Raw genomic sequence first — 12,749 nt, 5'->3', positions numbered from 1 at the left:
TCTGTTCCTCGGGGAGCACACACACACACACTCACACACACACACACACACACACACACACTCAGCTCTCCTCAGGTCTGTCTGCTCCAGGTGCTTATGCTGGACCTCGTTCTCACACGATAACATCCAGCTCACCAACCCCCTTAAGTGCTTTTTATGATTCTGAAAGGCAGAATGCAATCCAAATTGTAATGAATATGTGTTTTAATATCTGCATATAATAAAAACGCTTCGTGCATGATACAGGTGATAATAGCATCTTTCCTAGCATTACATGCTTGCAAAAAGAGCATCCGTCCCTGATAATGTTATTTCTGCCAAGTAATATATTATCAGGGCTATTCGAATGAATGGAACCTCAATTTTGTGCGAACAGAATGTACTAAATCGCAGGCATGTTTTATTAATGCAGGATCCGTTGTATTACAGCTTTTAACTGAAAATAAGCACAGCACTTTAGGAATCAGAAATTCTAGCACACAAACCACTTTGGGTTGCTGTATCTGAACTTATCAATGTAGTCAACAGAAACATGCAATGAACTGATATATTAGTCAAATATAAAATTGACTAAATACTTTTATAATAATTATAACAACTAACAATGATAACTTCTCTAATATTTAATGATTTTATGTCAACTTCAGTTGTTTTTGCAAACGTTATGTTAGTTGTGACTGCCACCCCTCGATAAATATGTGGCCAAAAACAGCCCCTGTAGCCGGCAGAACTCTGAAGCATTAATAGATAATTTCACTCGTGCGATTCTGCGATTTGGCAGCAATCGCACGGAATAGTTACTCAGACTTCAAGCCGAAACGCATTTAACTGGCTCACTTATTATGATGCCGAGAGTGGAAAAATAAATAATTATGTGGCATAAATAGATCGCGCATTCAATGAATATTTAGTGTTTTTCACCGAGCCAAAAAATCGTCCTCGCACCAGTATTTATATCCCTCGTATTTCATTATAACTCCGGAGCGTTTAAACAGCCTTTAAATGGGAAAGGGTTCCACCCTGCCATTTTTTTTTCCATCACTGCTTCTGTGATGTCATGACATCTCTGACTGTGGGTTTATGGGAAGGGTCGCTCGGCCTTCGCACACACACACACCCCTCTCCCTGACGGAGACCGAACCCCCATGTCCGGGCGGGTCTCGAGCGAGGGGGAAGAGAGCTGGTGCTGGTGCCCGCCGCTGGTGCCCGCCCAGTGCCAGCGTGGTCTCTCCGCACGTACAGCCTCCCCGTCCCGGTGCCCACCTCCTCCCGCACACACGCCGCTTGGCAAAGGCGAGGGGAGTGTTTCAAAGATTAATCAGAACACATGTCGCTCTGCAGTGCATTTCAATAATAATACAAAAAAAAACGTAGAGTCGGCACCATCTGTGAAGACTGGGGGAGCGGGCGTGACGGCGGGCGATCGTTTTGGCGGTTAAGATAACGCATTTTCACAGGGGAAAAAAGGTCACCGGGGTCGAGCCGCGGAGTGGTGGAGACGCAGTGGTGGAAGGTGGGGACAGAAGGCTAAGGTGCTAAGGCCCAGTGCTAAGGCCCTGGACGCTCACAGAATGCACACAAACCCCCCACCCTCCCCCTCCTTACGTACAGCGTAATGTACGGCCTGTCCGTCTCCACCATTCTTCTTAGTCTCATTATCCGCCCGAGGGAATCGCTCACCGCCGCAGATTTCCCCCGCGGCCACGCCCGGCGCCGAGCTCTTTCACTGTGAACTGCCCGCGGCGTAATATACGATCGTCTTTAATAACGAGGCCTGCGATGACGAGGTTTTCATACGCCCGCAAATCATCATTTTTATCGCATTCAAATCGTTCATCATTCAGTATCGTCGTTCAAATTGATCGCAACATGCTGTGTCCTAAAATGCACATCACGAATTCAGGAAAGCTCTTCATTTTGCATTTCTGACAGAGCCTTGTAGATTGTAGTTCTCTTTCTGGAGAGCCTATATGTATGCTGTATGTATGCAGGTTTTTCCATTCCACCAAATAACTTAGCTCAGCCGGCCAATTAGCTCTATACACCACTGGCAGTTCACTCATTGAGTAGTAAACAAATTAAAATAAAATGTTGATATTGGGGCGCAATAAAGATTTATCATCTGTGAGTCCTGGGCTAAAATGACTTCACATAAACGATTCTGCGAATTAAATAATTAAGAGCAGAGATTTGGGCGAGGTCCAGAAATGGGTTCAATCCTTTTTTGCCAACCCCCTGGAACTTGTGCCAGACCGAAGTTACCTGTTCAGGCGTGTGGTTGTAGCTTACAGACCCAGGACACGTAGAGACAGTGACCATTACACCACAGCGCTGCACAAATCAGCTTCCACCCAGCCCATCCATTGGTTTTGGGTGTTGCGGAATTGATGTCAGTGCAAACGTTCAGGCAATCTCTCAGGAAACCGTGACAAAAAGATTTGGGGGGGGGACTGACCATGGAAATGCTGTGATGGAGTTGCCAGCTCAGAGCCAGCCCTGAAAGGCGCTGGAACAAATTGCGCGAATCCGTCTTGCGCGGTGACACGAGGGCCCTGGGTAAGTAACAGGACCGAAAATCAAATCCCGTGTCCAAACCCTAATAAATACTGCATGCAGGAGTAACCGGAAGGCCTCTGCTTCTCATGGAGGCACTCCAGCCCGAATGATATATTAGCCCGTGCGGGATAGACTCATCACATAATAATTTAACCTTTGCTCGGCCGTGGGGGTCAAGGCTGAGCCCGCTTCCTTTCGCTCACAGAGACCTCTGAGGAGAACGAGGCCGGTCTGGAGTCACAATCACAGTTAATCCAGCGTAGGGCAAGGTCATAAAAAAGGGCGGCGTTCGAGAAAAGCCATTTTAGACATCGAGCCGGGACATCATTCTTCCGGTAAAGTGGCCGTGATTTACTGGCACGGCTAGTCGTGCCCACGCTTAAGCTCTCTTCCGAAAGACGCGCCCCACCCCCCCCCACCCCCCCCCCCCCCGCCTTCCGGCTCATTTGGCATCTTCCGGAACGATCCGCCTTCGTACAAGATGGTCTCAGCTTGGGGTGGAAGCGGGGTAATGGCTCTGTCCGGACTCACCTCCAGGGTCTTGGACCGGCTGCAGAGAAGCTTCTCGATGTTGCTGGCCGCGTTCTCCACCAGCTGAGCCGCGTCGTTGGGCTCCACGCTGAAGTGCGCCCTCTTGTCTAGAAAGATCTGACAGAGCCAAAGAGACACTTTTAACCGCTGCTGTGCAAGTCAGTTCAATGCCCAAATATTTATTTTTTACGTATTTTCTCTACAATTGTTCCGTAATCTCCTGGGTGGGGGCAACCTCAGTGTGAACCAGTATGAGAAAAAGAACAAACTATTGAGAAAAAAATGTAGAATTAAACATCAAGACGCATCAAGTTTGCACGATGGGATTTGAGGCTGAGAACAGCAGCCAATCCAAAGAGGATGGCATGACTGCACGGGCTAACGGATCTCAGCTTAGCTTAGCTTAGCGTCGGCAGGCTGCGGCATCGGGGCAGTGCTCTGTGACACGAGCCACGATTCCTGTAGGAAGCCAGCTTCTGTTACAGATCGCAATTAGGGGGAGGGGAGCGGGGAGCAGCGAATCTGACTCGGAGGGGGTTTCCTGGTCAAATTACCGGCGACACCTCTCCTGATTTACTGAGATCACCGCCGACCCCCACCCCCCCACTGAGGGGTGGCCGACAGCCCGGTTATCTGTGGAGCAAAGCTGCGTTTCCACAGCCCATTATTATCTGCCGGAGATGAGACACATTCCATGTGTGCGTTTGGTCAAGTGCCAGTTTAACCTTTTGTGTTGTCTCCATATGACATACGCACCCCACGCGGGTCCACAGGGTCAAAAATGACTCTTGATTGAATTTTAAAACCAAAATCAATATCCTTCACGCAGAAGCAACCTGTCAGTCATCAATAAATTGGTGAGTAACCGTTTTCCCACTTCACAGTCAAGGGAACATCAAATTTCACGCAGAAAAAAAATAACATTTCGGAGGGGTTTTCAATTTTTGACCCTGCGGACAATGCGAGGGTTAGGCATTGCAGGCCACTCTTGCAAGCCACTCAGGCGAGCGACAGTTCCGGCTGTGCTTCTACTGATAACGGTGATTCCTAACACCATTATAGTTGTGTACGTAAGCTGAAGCGAGCATGATGGACTACAATACCCACATGCACACAAACACAAACATATGGCCGTAACCGCTCTTTTAAGTTTACGCCAATTGCTTGACTCCACTTTGTGCTGCGCAGCTCACACGCGGCACAGCAGGACCACTGCTTGTGGCGGTTGTTCGCCGCCCGATGCTATTATTAGAGGAGAGGCATAGCTCTCTCTGCTGACAGCATTTAGCAGCCTGTGGGAAGGGCTCCCGCAGAGGTAGCCCGAGGAAGCCCGGCTGACTGAAACACACCCCTCCCCCCTGGCGGCGTCCGACTACCGCTGACTCTCTCTGAGGTATGACGTTCAAACCTGCCGCCGTAGCAACCGGCTGGCACCGGGGGGACGAATGCCTTCACCTCTCAGGAGTCACTCAAGAGCCCAGGCACTCTTTTTGAAATTTTAAGATTTAAAGTTTTTTCGAAGATTTAAAACAAAAAAAAAAAAAACTTAAGAAATTTCCCAATTCCATGGTGTCAAATGAACTGTCAAGTTCAGTTGATTTAACCGGAAAATCCCCATAGCACATTGTGAGCAATTTTTTCTCAAACTCATTTGAATTGAATTTCAACTCATTTCCCGAATGAACTGGACAGAAACGGAGCTGAGCCCAGCCCCGATGCATGCTGGGAGAGGAGACGGGACCTGCTGCATGAAAACCCACCTGGGCGAAGCTCTTCACTCCACTGGCCTTCTCAGCCAGGCCCACCAGATCGTGCTGCATCTGATCCACCCACTCCTTTATTCTGAGAAGAGACAGACAGAGACGCCATCCAATCAGATCGAATGCAGGCAGGAAACAGTCACTCCCCCCTCACAGGAAACGTGACCCCCCCCCCCGCCCCCCACCGTCCCCTAACGTTAAAGCTCCACCCCCCTTCATCTGTGCTTAGGAGCCTTAGGTTCATCAAGTTTATTTGTTTTAGCTGGCGGCATTTTTCCGGTCAAGGAAGTTGGCATCAGAAACCGAGGTTTAATAAAACTAAGTGGAAAAACATTTGCTGATTGGCTTGACTTGGCTGTGAAGGTGTGGTTCCAGGAGTCAATGCACAAAAATCAATGTGAAGTGAACAAGCAGAGAGACGTTTCAGATAGTTGCTGCAATACATGCAGGACAAGATAATGGATACAGACGAAACTGAAAAATAGATAAACGTCCGTTTGATTTAACTTTTTTTTTTGTTTTTTTGGCATCTCCCAAAATATGGACCGTAAATTTTAGGAGGTAACTGGACGAGCCACAGGATAAAACTGGGAAATTGGTGCAGCAGCTCTTCTGAATTTGAAGGGCTTTATATCAAAAGACAGCGAGATTAGCTCCAACTTTACGAGCCTTGCTGGCTCAGACATTGCTGTATATCATCAATGCCAAACAATGCCATTTAAAGCCCCTTTTTCACCCGTGCGCCATTTTCTTCTTGTAATAATAATTTCAGAAACTAAAATAGCTTTTTTTCAGAACTGGGAAGCGGACAATTATAAATACAGAAACACTGATTTTCCTTCTGTGCACAGAAGCAGACATCGTATATATTAGTTCTCTTGGCATCTACTTATTTGGGCTTTCGGTTTCTTTGTTGTGGGTACAAAATGGGGCAAACAGACATTCCAGTGCCGGTCTATAAATTTAAATTTCACCACTAAAAATGTCATCCTCACCTGGGTTATATTCAGACCAAAGCCACATTTCAGCCACATTATTCAAAGCCACGTGTCTTGAAAACACTCCATGTTGTGACCACCTGGCTGCACATCTTGAGGTTAATGCCCAGTTAACCTTCGGTGCGTTTATGCAGAGCAGATTTCCTGTTGCCAGGCGTAAGCTGAGACGGAACAGAAACGTTACGCCTTACGCTGAAAAATGTTTTACTACTGTTACTTCATCCCGCGTTTCCAACACAAAAGGAGACGAGCAGTCATGGAATTTCAGGAGAAATGATACAAAAGTAAGGGAGGGAAGAAATGTAAAATCTGCCAAAAATGTTTAGCGACAATGTCCAAATAAGCTGGGCAGAAGACAGCTTTTAGAAAAAATATGAATAAATAAATAAAATATTAAACCGAACACAGAGCCTAAGAATGCAAATGGAAGACGAAGACTGAGAATGGCATGTTCATTCAGAGGCTGGGTTATTCAGTCAGTGACCAAAATGCTGAATGCTGTCATCCCTCCCTATCCATTTTTTAAAGATGCCGTTAACATTTTGTGGGCATAAATTATTCACTCCTGATTAATTATTCACTAGTCTGACACTGTAGCAGTGATTGTGTAATTAATAGTGAGTTATACGTCTGGAACGGGACCGTAGCACGCCTGCAAAATGTATTAATCTGACACCGGCGGCAGTAGGGTGGGGTTAAACAGACCTTTTCTCGTCAGACCTTGTCTTTTTTTAGTTAAACGCCTGCAACATAAAGGCCATGGCAAGGGGTCCAGCTGAAATATGATCGTTAGTGTAGCGGCAAGGCCTGTGCATCCCAGCTGCTCTCGTGGCCCGCCTTTCACGGTAGCGCATCTGGATTCTGTTCAGTTCTAAATGGATTAAAATAGTCATTTGAAGTACCTCAACGTCGGTGGCGCTAAGGACAGGTCGTCTGATTGCCCGATTGGCCAATCGGGGAGGACTCTATCCCAAACACCTGGCTTGAGTAAAGCAAAGGTCCTGGACCGCTGGAACTGTCTGAGAAGCAAGTGGCAGCAGGGAGATAACGGAGTGCAGTCATAAGTCAGAGCATCGCAGTGACCAGGGTCCATTTCTCACGCGTTTGCCAGCCGATGTCTCGCTGCAATTTGTTCCCCTAACCGCAGCGGTGAAGGATGCCATACATAATGTATCGGACCGGCGCCGCCGCCGCGCGCGTTTAAAACAGAGGCATTAAAGATGCATGCCCTCGGAAATATAACCCCGCAGCCGCACACGCGCGCGTGCGGAACGCAGGCCGCATTCTAATGCAATGTCACTCCCCGCTTCACGCGGTCGCCGTGATTCGCCGGCTTCCTGCGATGCGTTCGGCTGCCGTGTTAAAGACGCCGTGGAGGCGGAACGGAAACGCCGAGCCGTGACTCCTGGGGAGGGAAGGCCGTGAGGCTTCTCTGAAAACATCTGCTTCTTCAGTGCGCTCGCCATGTACTTGGAACATATAAGTGTTTGGAAATAGCAGGTAAGGTACTGGTGAAACATTCCTGTGGATCGTTTCCAAATTTCCATGTTAGCAAACTAAATCATAAGTGCAAAACGTATGAAAGAGGGTTTGGGTTTGATTGATGTTTCTTTTAAAAATGGTTAGTGATTTAGGAGTCACATGACCTCCCACAAAGCAATGCAATGCAGTGTTCCCCTTGTAGGCTGCACCACACACGGCGTGCAACAGCATGGCAAACTTTAGCCATCAGTTACCGTCACTTATAGCAACAGAGCAGCGCTCTGGGGGAAGTGATGCTATTCTGGGCTGTAGTGGGTGGTTTGCCTGAGACGAGAGTAACCATGTTACTGCAGATGCCCTGGAGCCAGCCTGAGGATGGGCGTATGGATGGGGACGGTGCCTGAACAGTAGGGTTGTTTGGGTCTTAAATTTTATATTTAAGCGGTCAAAGTGCCATTATTATTATTATTATTATTATTATTATTATTATTATTATTATTATTATTATTATTATTATTATTATTATTATATAATAATAATAATATTAAATGCATAACCAGTGTGCACCACTGGTTGTTTCCCATTGAGGTCCTTCCTGGTCATCAACGCCTTCTCTTAATCACCTAACTGGTGCGATTATAATAAGTGCGTAATACCCTTCATACTGATGCTCATTCAAAGTGGCTATGTTCGCACAGTGTACATTTTACACACTATCCATTTGCTGTACAGTACACAGGTACAGTAGACAGCCAAAGCAATTTGGGGTTGCAAGTAGTTCCGCACACAGCCAGCTTTTGATCAGATGGGAATGGGGATCATTTGCTCTCTACACCTGGTGCCTCTTAGGAATGTGGATCTGCAGGACCAGTTATGGATGCTACCAATATATAAAAGAAAATCAAGAAAAAACGAAAATATGCATCCAAAATATAAATATATAGTGCATCCAAACAGTTTAAAGAAACATTTAGGCATTTTTGTAAATAAGCTTTAAAAGAGGTAAATTGCATTTTTTTTTTTGTGTAATGACTTCGAAATCCCCAAACTAGCAATGTCAAACACGATTGACAGCGCATCTGTTGCCATCTATAAAACATGAAAGAAAAGCTGTTTTAATTTTCTCCCACCTGTTCCAAATGGGAACATCTGAAAAAAAAAAAAACGAGAGTTCAAGGCAGCTTCCTTCTGCGAGAATATTCTAGAAACTGTAGCGGGGGGGTTTTAAAAAAAATAAAAATAAATCAAGCACTTAGCGTGAGTGGAGCAGACGGGAGGAAAATATGAGAGTGTTGTGTTGGTAAGATGCAATCTCTGTAAGTGCACATTAAGGGACGGTTAGTAAGCAGCAAACAAACCTGACAGCTCACTCATCCTCAGAAAATATGGCCGCCCGGCCCCTTATTGCATTGGCCTGCATTTTTATCCTGACCGTAAATCTGGCTCTGACGCCACGGCTAGAGCCGCCCTCCAAGGGCACCGTGTCCCGCACGCGGGCTTCTGCACACAAGTCTGGGGGGGTGTGGGGAGGGTGGGGGTGTGGGGGGGGGGGGCAAGCGCCACACCCTACGAAAGGGTCACCCTGAACTACAACGCCATGTCCTGCACCACCGGCCCAACAAAAAAAAACACGGGTCACGCGCTCTTGCATTGTGTCCCGAGAGGAAAGAATCAATTACCTCCGTGACTGTGTCACCATGGCCTCAGCCAATCCCTACGTTAGGGGAGGCAGACGTGCAAAGCTGCTGCAGGCAGACCAGCCTTTACGTTCTTAGCCATATTGGCTAGCCGTATTACCGATGCAATGGCAATGCTGTAGCGGTTGCTCCTGTCATTAATCCGGAAATCAAAATATTTGTTTTCAAAAATGACTTACAAGCGTGAATAAAATGCATTTGGATTTGAGCGGGTGCAAATATACTGACTGTGTCTGGTACTGTTTTGAATTCAGATGCGTGGCACCTGTTGGTAGGGTTTCTGAGATAAAAACATGTTGGAAATGTAAGTTGTTGAGTTCTCTGAAAAGTGAAATATGGTGTATTTTCAGTTGACATGAAAATTCTGCAATGTTAAAAGCTAATGGAGTTGAGTAATGTACTTAATGGCTTCGAGTACATAGGTAGAACCATTATTTTAGAGAGTAACATACGAAACCAGGAGCAATCAAAATGTAGTTTTTTTTCGGTTGGCATTCTGAACGATACATTTTCTTATCAGCAGCCTCTCATGCAGACTGTTAGTTTGTCCTCCTCCTTCATATCGAACACTGTTGACTTTCCCACGCGGTATTATTTAGCACCATTACAAATAAGTACTTCCACGTTTCCTCATTTCGATGGCATTTCAAGTTGATCAACGCAAAGTGTGATCCTCTTACTGCTCACGTTTTTGATCGGTGATAAAAACGAGCTTGATGAGACATAACTGCGTGCGTTACTGCCAGTTTCATATCCGTTAGGCTGACGGGCCAGTTCATAACTTTGCAGTTTGTATCTCTGGGGTTGTACTGTAAACTTAAAGTGCAGGCCAGCTTAGCAGCGCATAAGTGTACTCTCAGAGTCATGAGATTAAAGACTGTCCCACTCTCGTATCACTCCCATGGGCTGCCTCAGTTAAAGCTGCCCCCAGTGCATGGCTACAGATTCCTCACATACAGGTATCAAGCCATTGTTCAGACTTCAGTTCAAACTGATATTCATATATCATTGAATATCATTAGCAACCGGCAAGTTAGTCATTGAAATGAAAAAGGACAATGAAGACCTTGAATTTGTTGCTTAAATACACCGTGGTTTTATTGAAAGAGGCCAGTCTGTCAGCATTGAGCCAATCCGTGTAGTTTTTTGTAGTGTGAATCAGTGGCTGAAAAAGTAAATACTGTCAAACCCGTCACTGCAGCCTTACAGAGTCTGTCTATTCTAAACAAGCAGACCTGTGCAAACAGCAGTAATTAGGTCTACAGGGAGAGGGGTCCATCTGTAAAACCTGTCCCACAGCACGCTCACACGCCTCAGCTGCCTTCGCCAGGCTCCTGGAGCCTCCCGCATCTCAAATACATGCACGTGCACACACACATACACACGCGCACACACACACACAGACACACGCACATACACACACACACACACACACAAGCAAACACATGCACTACACACACGCACATACACACACACACACACAAGCAAACACATGCACTACACACATACACACCCAAACACACACGCCCACACAAACACATGCACATACACACACACACACACACAAGCAAACACGCGCCCACACAAACACATGCACATACACACACACCCACCCAAACACACACACATACACACCCAAACACACACGCCCACACAAACACATGCACATACACACACACCCACACAAGCAAACACACACACACACACACACACACTCACAGAAAACATCCACAGATGTGTTCATCATTCAGTGGCCCCGCTGCAAGTGCACACTGAAGATTTCAGGTCTCACCGGATCCGTGATGGCACAATGCGAAGGGAACATTTGTCATTCGCTGACACGGTTCACTTTCAGTGCGCCCAACAGAAAGAGACTGATGGTGTGTGTGTGCTCTGTTTCCACACACACAGGTACCAAAAATAAACGGCAAACAAGAGCACTGAAAAGGAAAGGGGGGGGGGGTGGTGGGTGGATGGCACATGCATGGAAAACTGTATCCCCCTGCCCTCACCCTCAGGCTCCTGAAGTGAGGCCAGGGTGTCTCCGCCCCCCCGTCCCACAGGAGGAGGAGCGAAGCCAAAAGCGTCCCGTGACCTGGGATAATTTACCGCCGCTTGTCAGGTCCTGGCAGGCGCGATTCATAAAAGCAGCGTGAGGGCTGCGAGGGGTCTGTGCCTTTCCCCTCGGTCTCCGCCTGTGTGTCTGCGCGGAGTCTGCTGTCTGTTCCTGTGTCTCAATCTGTGTGCCTGCCGGGGGAGCCGCCATTCTGAAATGTCTTCATTTGTCCACCTGGAAGGGGAACCTCACTTCCTGTGTCTCTGTGAATGTGCCTGCAAGGGGCCCCATCGTTTCCTGTGTCTCTGTGAATGTACCTGCAAGGGGCCCCATCATTTCCTGTGTCTCTGCTTGTGTACCTGCAAGGGGCCCCATCATTTCCTGTGTCTCTGCTTGTGTACCTGCAAGGGGCCCCATCATTTCCTGTGTCTCTTTGAATGTATCGGCTAGGGGTCCCTCATTTCCTATTTCTGCTAATGCACCTGCAAGGGGTCCCTCGTTTTCTGTGTCTCTGCTTAAGTACCTGCAGTTATGTACCGGCCCCTCAGTTCCTGTAACTCTGTGACTGTGCCTCTGAGCCTTTTCCTAGACGTGATCAAACAGGGCCTGTGGCTTTACTCCCAGGGAGCTGCAGCTCATGGATGCACAAGACAGACGGGAAAGTCCCTTCGGGAAATATTTGCCAAAATGCAGCTCCAAAATCTGGGGATGACCTCATAGCCTAATACGCTGAATCACATAACCAGTTATCTCCAGTTCCATCAAGTCACCATCATGCAGGTGTATCTGTGAATAAGGCCTTTCATTTCTTTTTGAGGGCTGTGGAAGACCGAAATGGTTGCAGCCTACATATTTAACCCGACAGTTATTTTGCTGGCGCACTGTCATTTCTCACTGGCTGCCTGCAGCAATAGTTTATATAAGATACATCCCCCATACTTTATAGTATTTATTTATTATCCTGATTTAGAACACGTAAGCAATCACCTCAACCTGCAGCATTTCTGCCCAGAGGTCAGCCGGGGGGGCTGGCGCACGTGAACGTGTCGGCACAGCGAGGCTGGCAGGGGCCGTGCATTCCTCCCGCCCAATTACCTCAGTCAGGCAGGGTAACTGCCAAACAGCAGGAAGTGATGAGGCTGGCCTGAGGAGCGATCCGTTCCCAAGGAAACGCACACAAACCTGGCCAACAATGGAATGTCCTCACAACGGTGTTGTTTTGTCGATGTTATAAAAATACCACTACATGGCGGCAACATTATGAGAACATATTGGGTTAGCTGGGAAAACACATGCGGGACATACCACCCCCCCCCCCCCAACTAAAAGGAGAGCACAGGCTGCAGTATAAGGCCAAGTAAATGAATTTTTTTCATTTAACGTTCCAAGACCAGCATTTCCTGTTCAGTATACTCGGCATGTCTTTGTTTAAACCTAGAATCTGTTCGTCTTCGGAGCCCACCATGTAATGGCAGCAGTGTGATTACAGTGTCATCATACCCTCTGCGCTTTCAGACACGCACTGTCCTCCGCACGCTACAAAATTGCTTGACCCGACCGACGTTTTCCACGAGGAGCCAGGCGGCGTTCCGTCCTCGTGAAAGATCAATACCGAAGCGATTACTGTGTTTTTTTGGCGAGAAGATTGGCTGAGAAAAAGAGTCAAAGG

The 12,749-nt window shown here is 47.3% G+C and overlaps 1 protein-coding gene across 1 annotated transcript in view; it reads right to left on the bottom strand.

The window, feature by feature from the left end:
- LOC135245433 (voltage-dependent calcium channel subunit alpha-2/delta-1-like) overlaps positions 1–12,749 on the bottom strand; it is a 101,913-nt gene that overhangs the window by 78,014 nt on the left and 11,150 nt on the right. The window contains exons 2-3 of the mRNA XM_064318479.1: positions 4,848–4,929; positions 3,088–3,204 (exon numbers count right to left, since the gene is read on the bottom strand). Of these exons, the coding sequence (XP_064174549.1) occupies positions 3,088–3,204; positions 4,848–4,929 (199 nt within the window). The remainder of the gene's footprint in view (positions 1–3,087; positions 3,205–4,847; positions 4,930–12,749) is intronic.

This window comes from Anguilla rostrata, chromosome 19, assembly GCF_018555375.3.
Source record: "Anguilla rostrata isolate EN2019 chromosome 19, ASM1855537v3, whole genome shotgun sequence".
NCBI classification, from domain to species: domain Eukaryota; kingdom Metazoa; phylum Chordata; class Actinopteri; order Anguilliformes; family Anguillidae; genus Anguilla; species Anguilla rostrata.
This window is presented reverse-complemented; position numbering and strand designations above follow the sequence as displayed.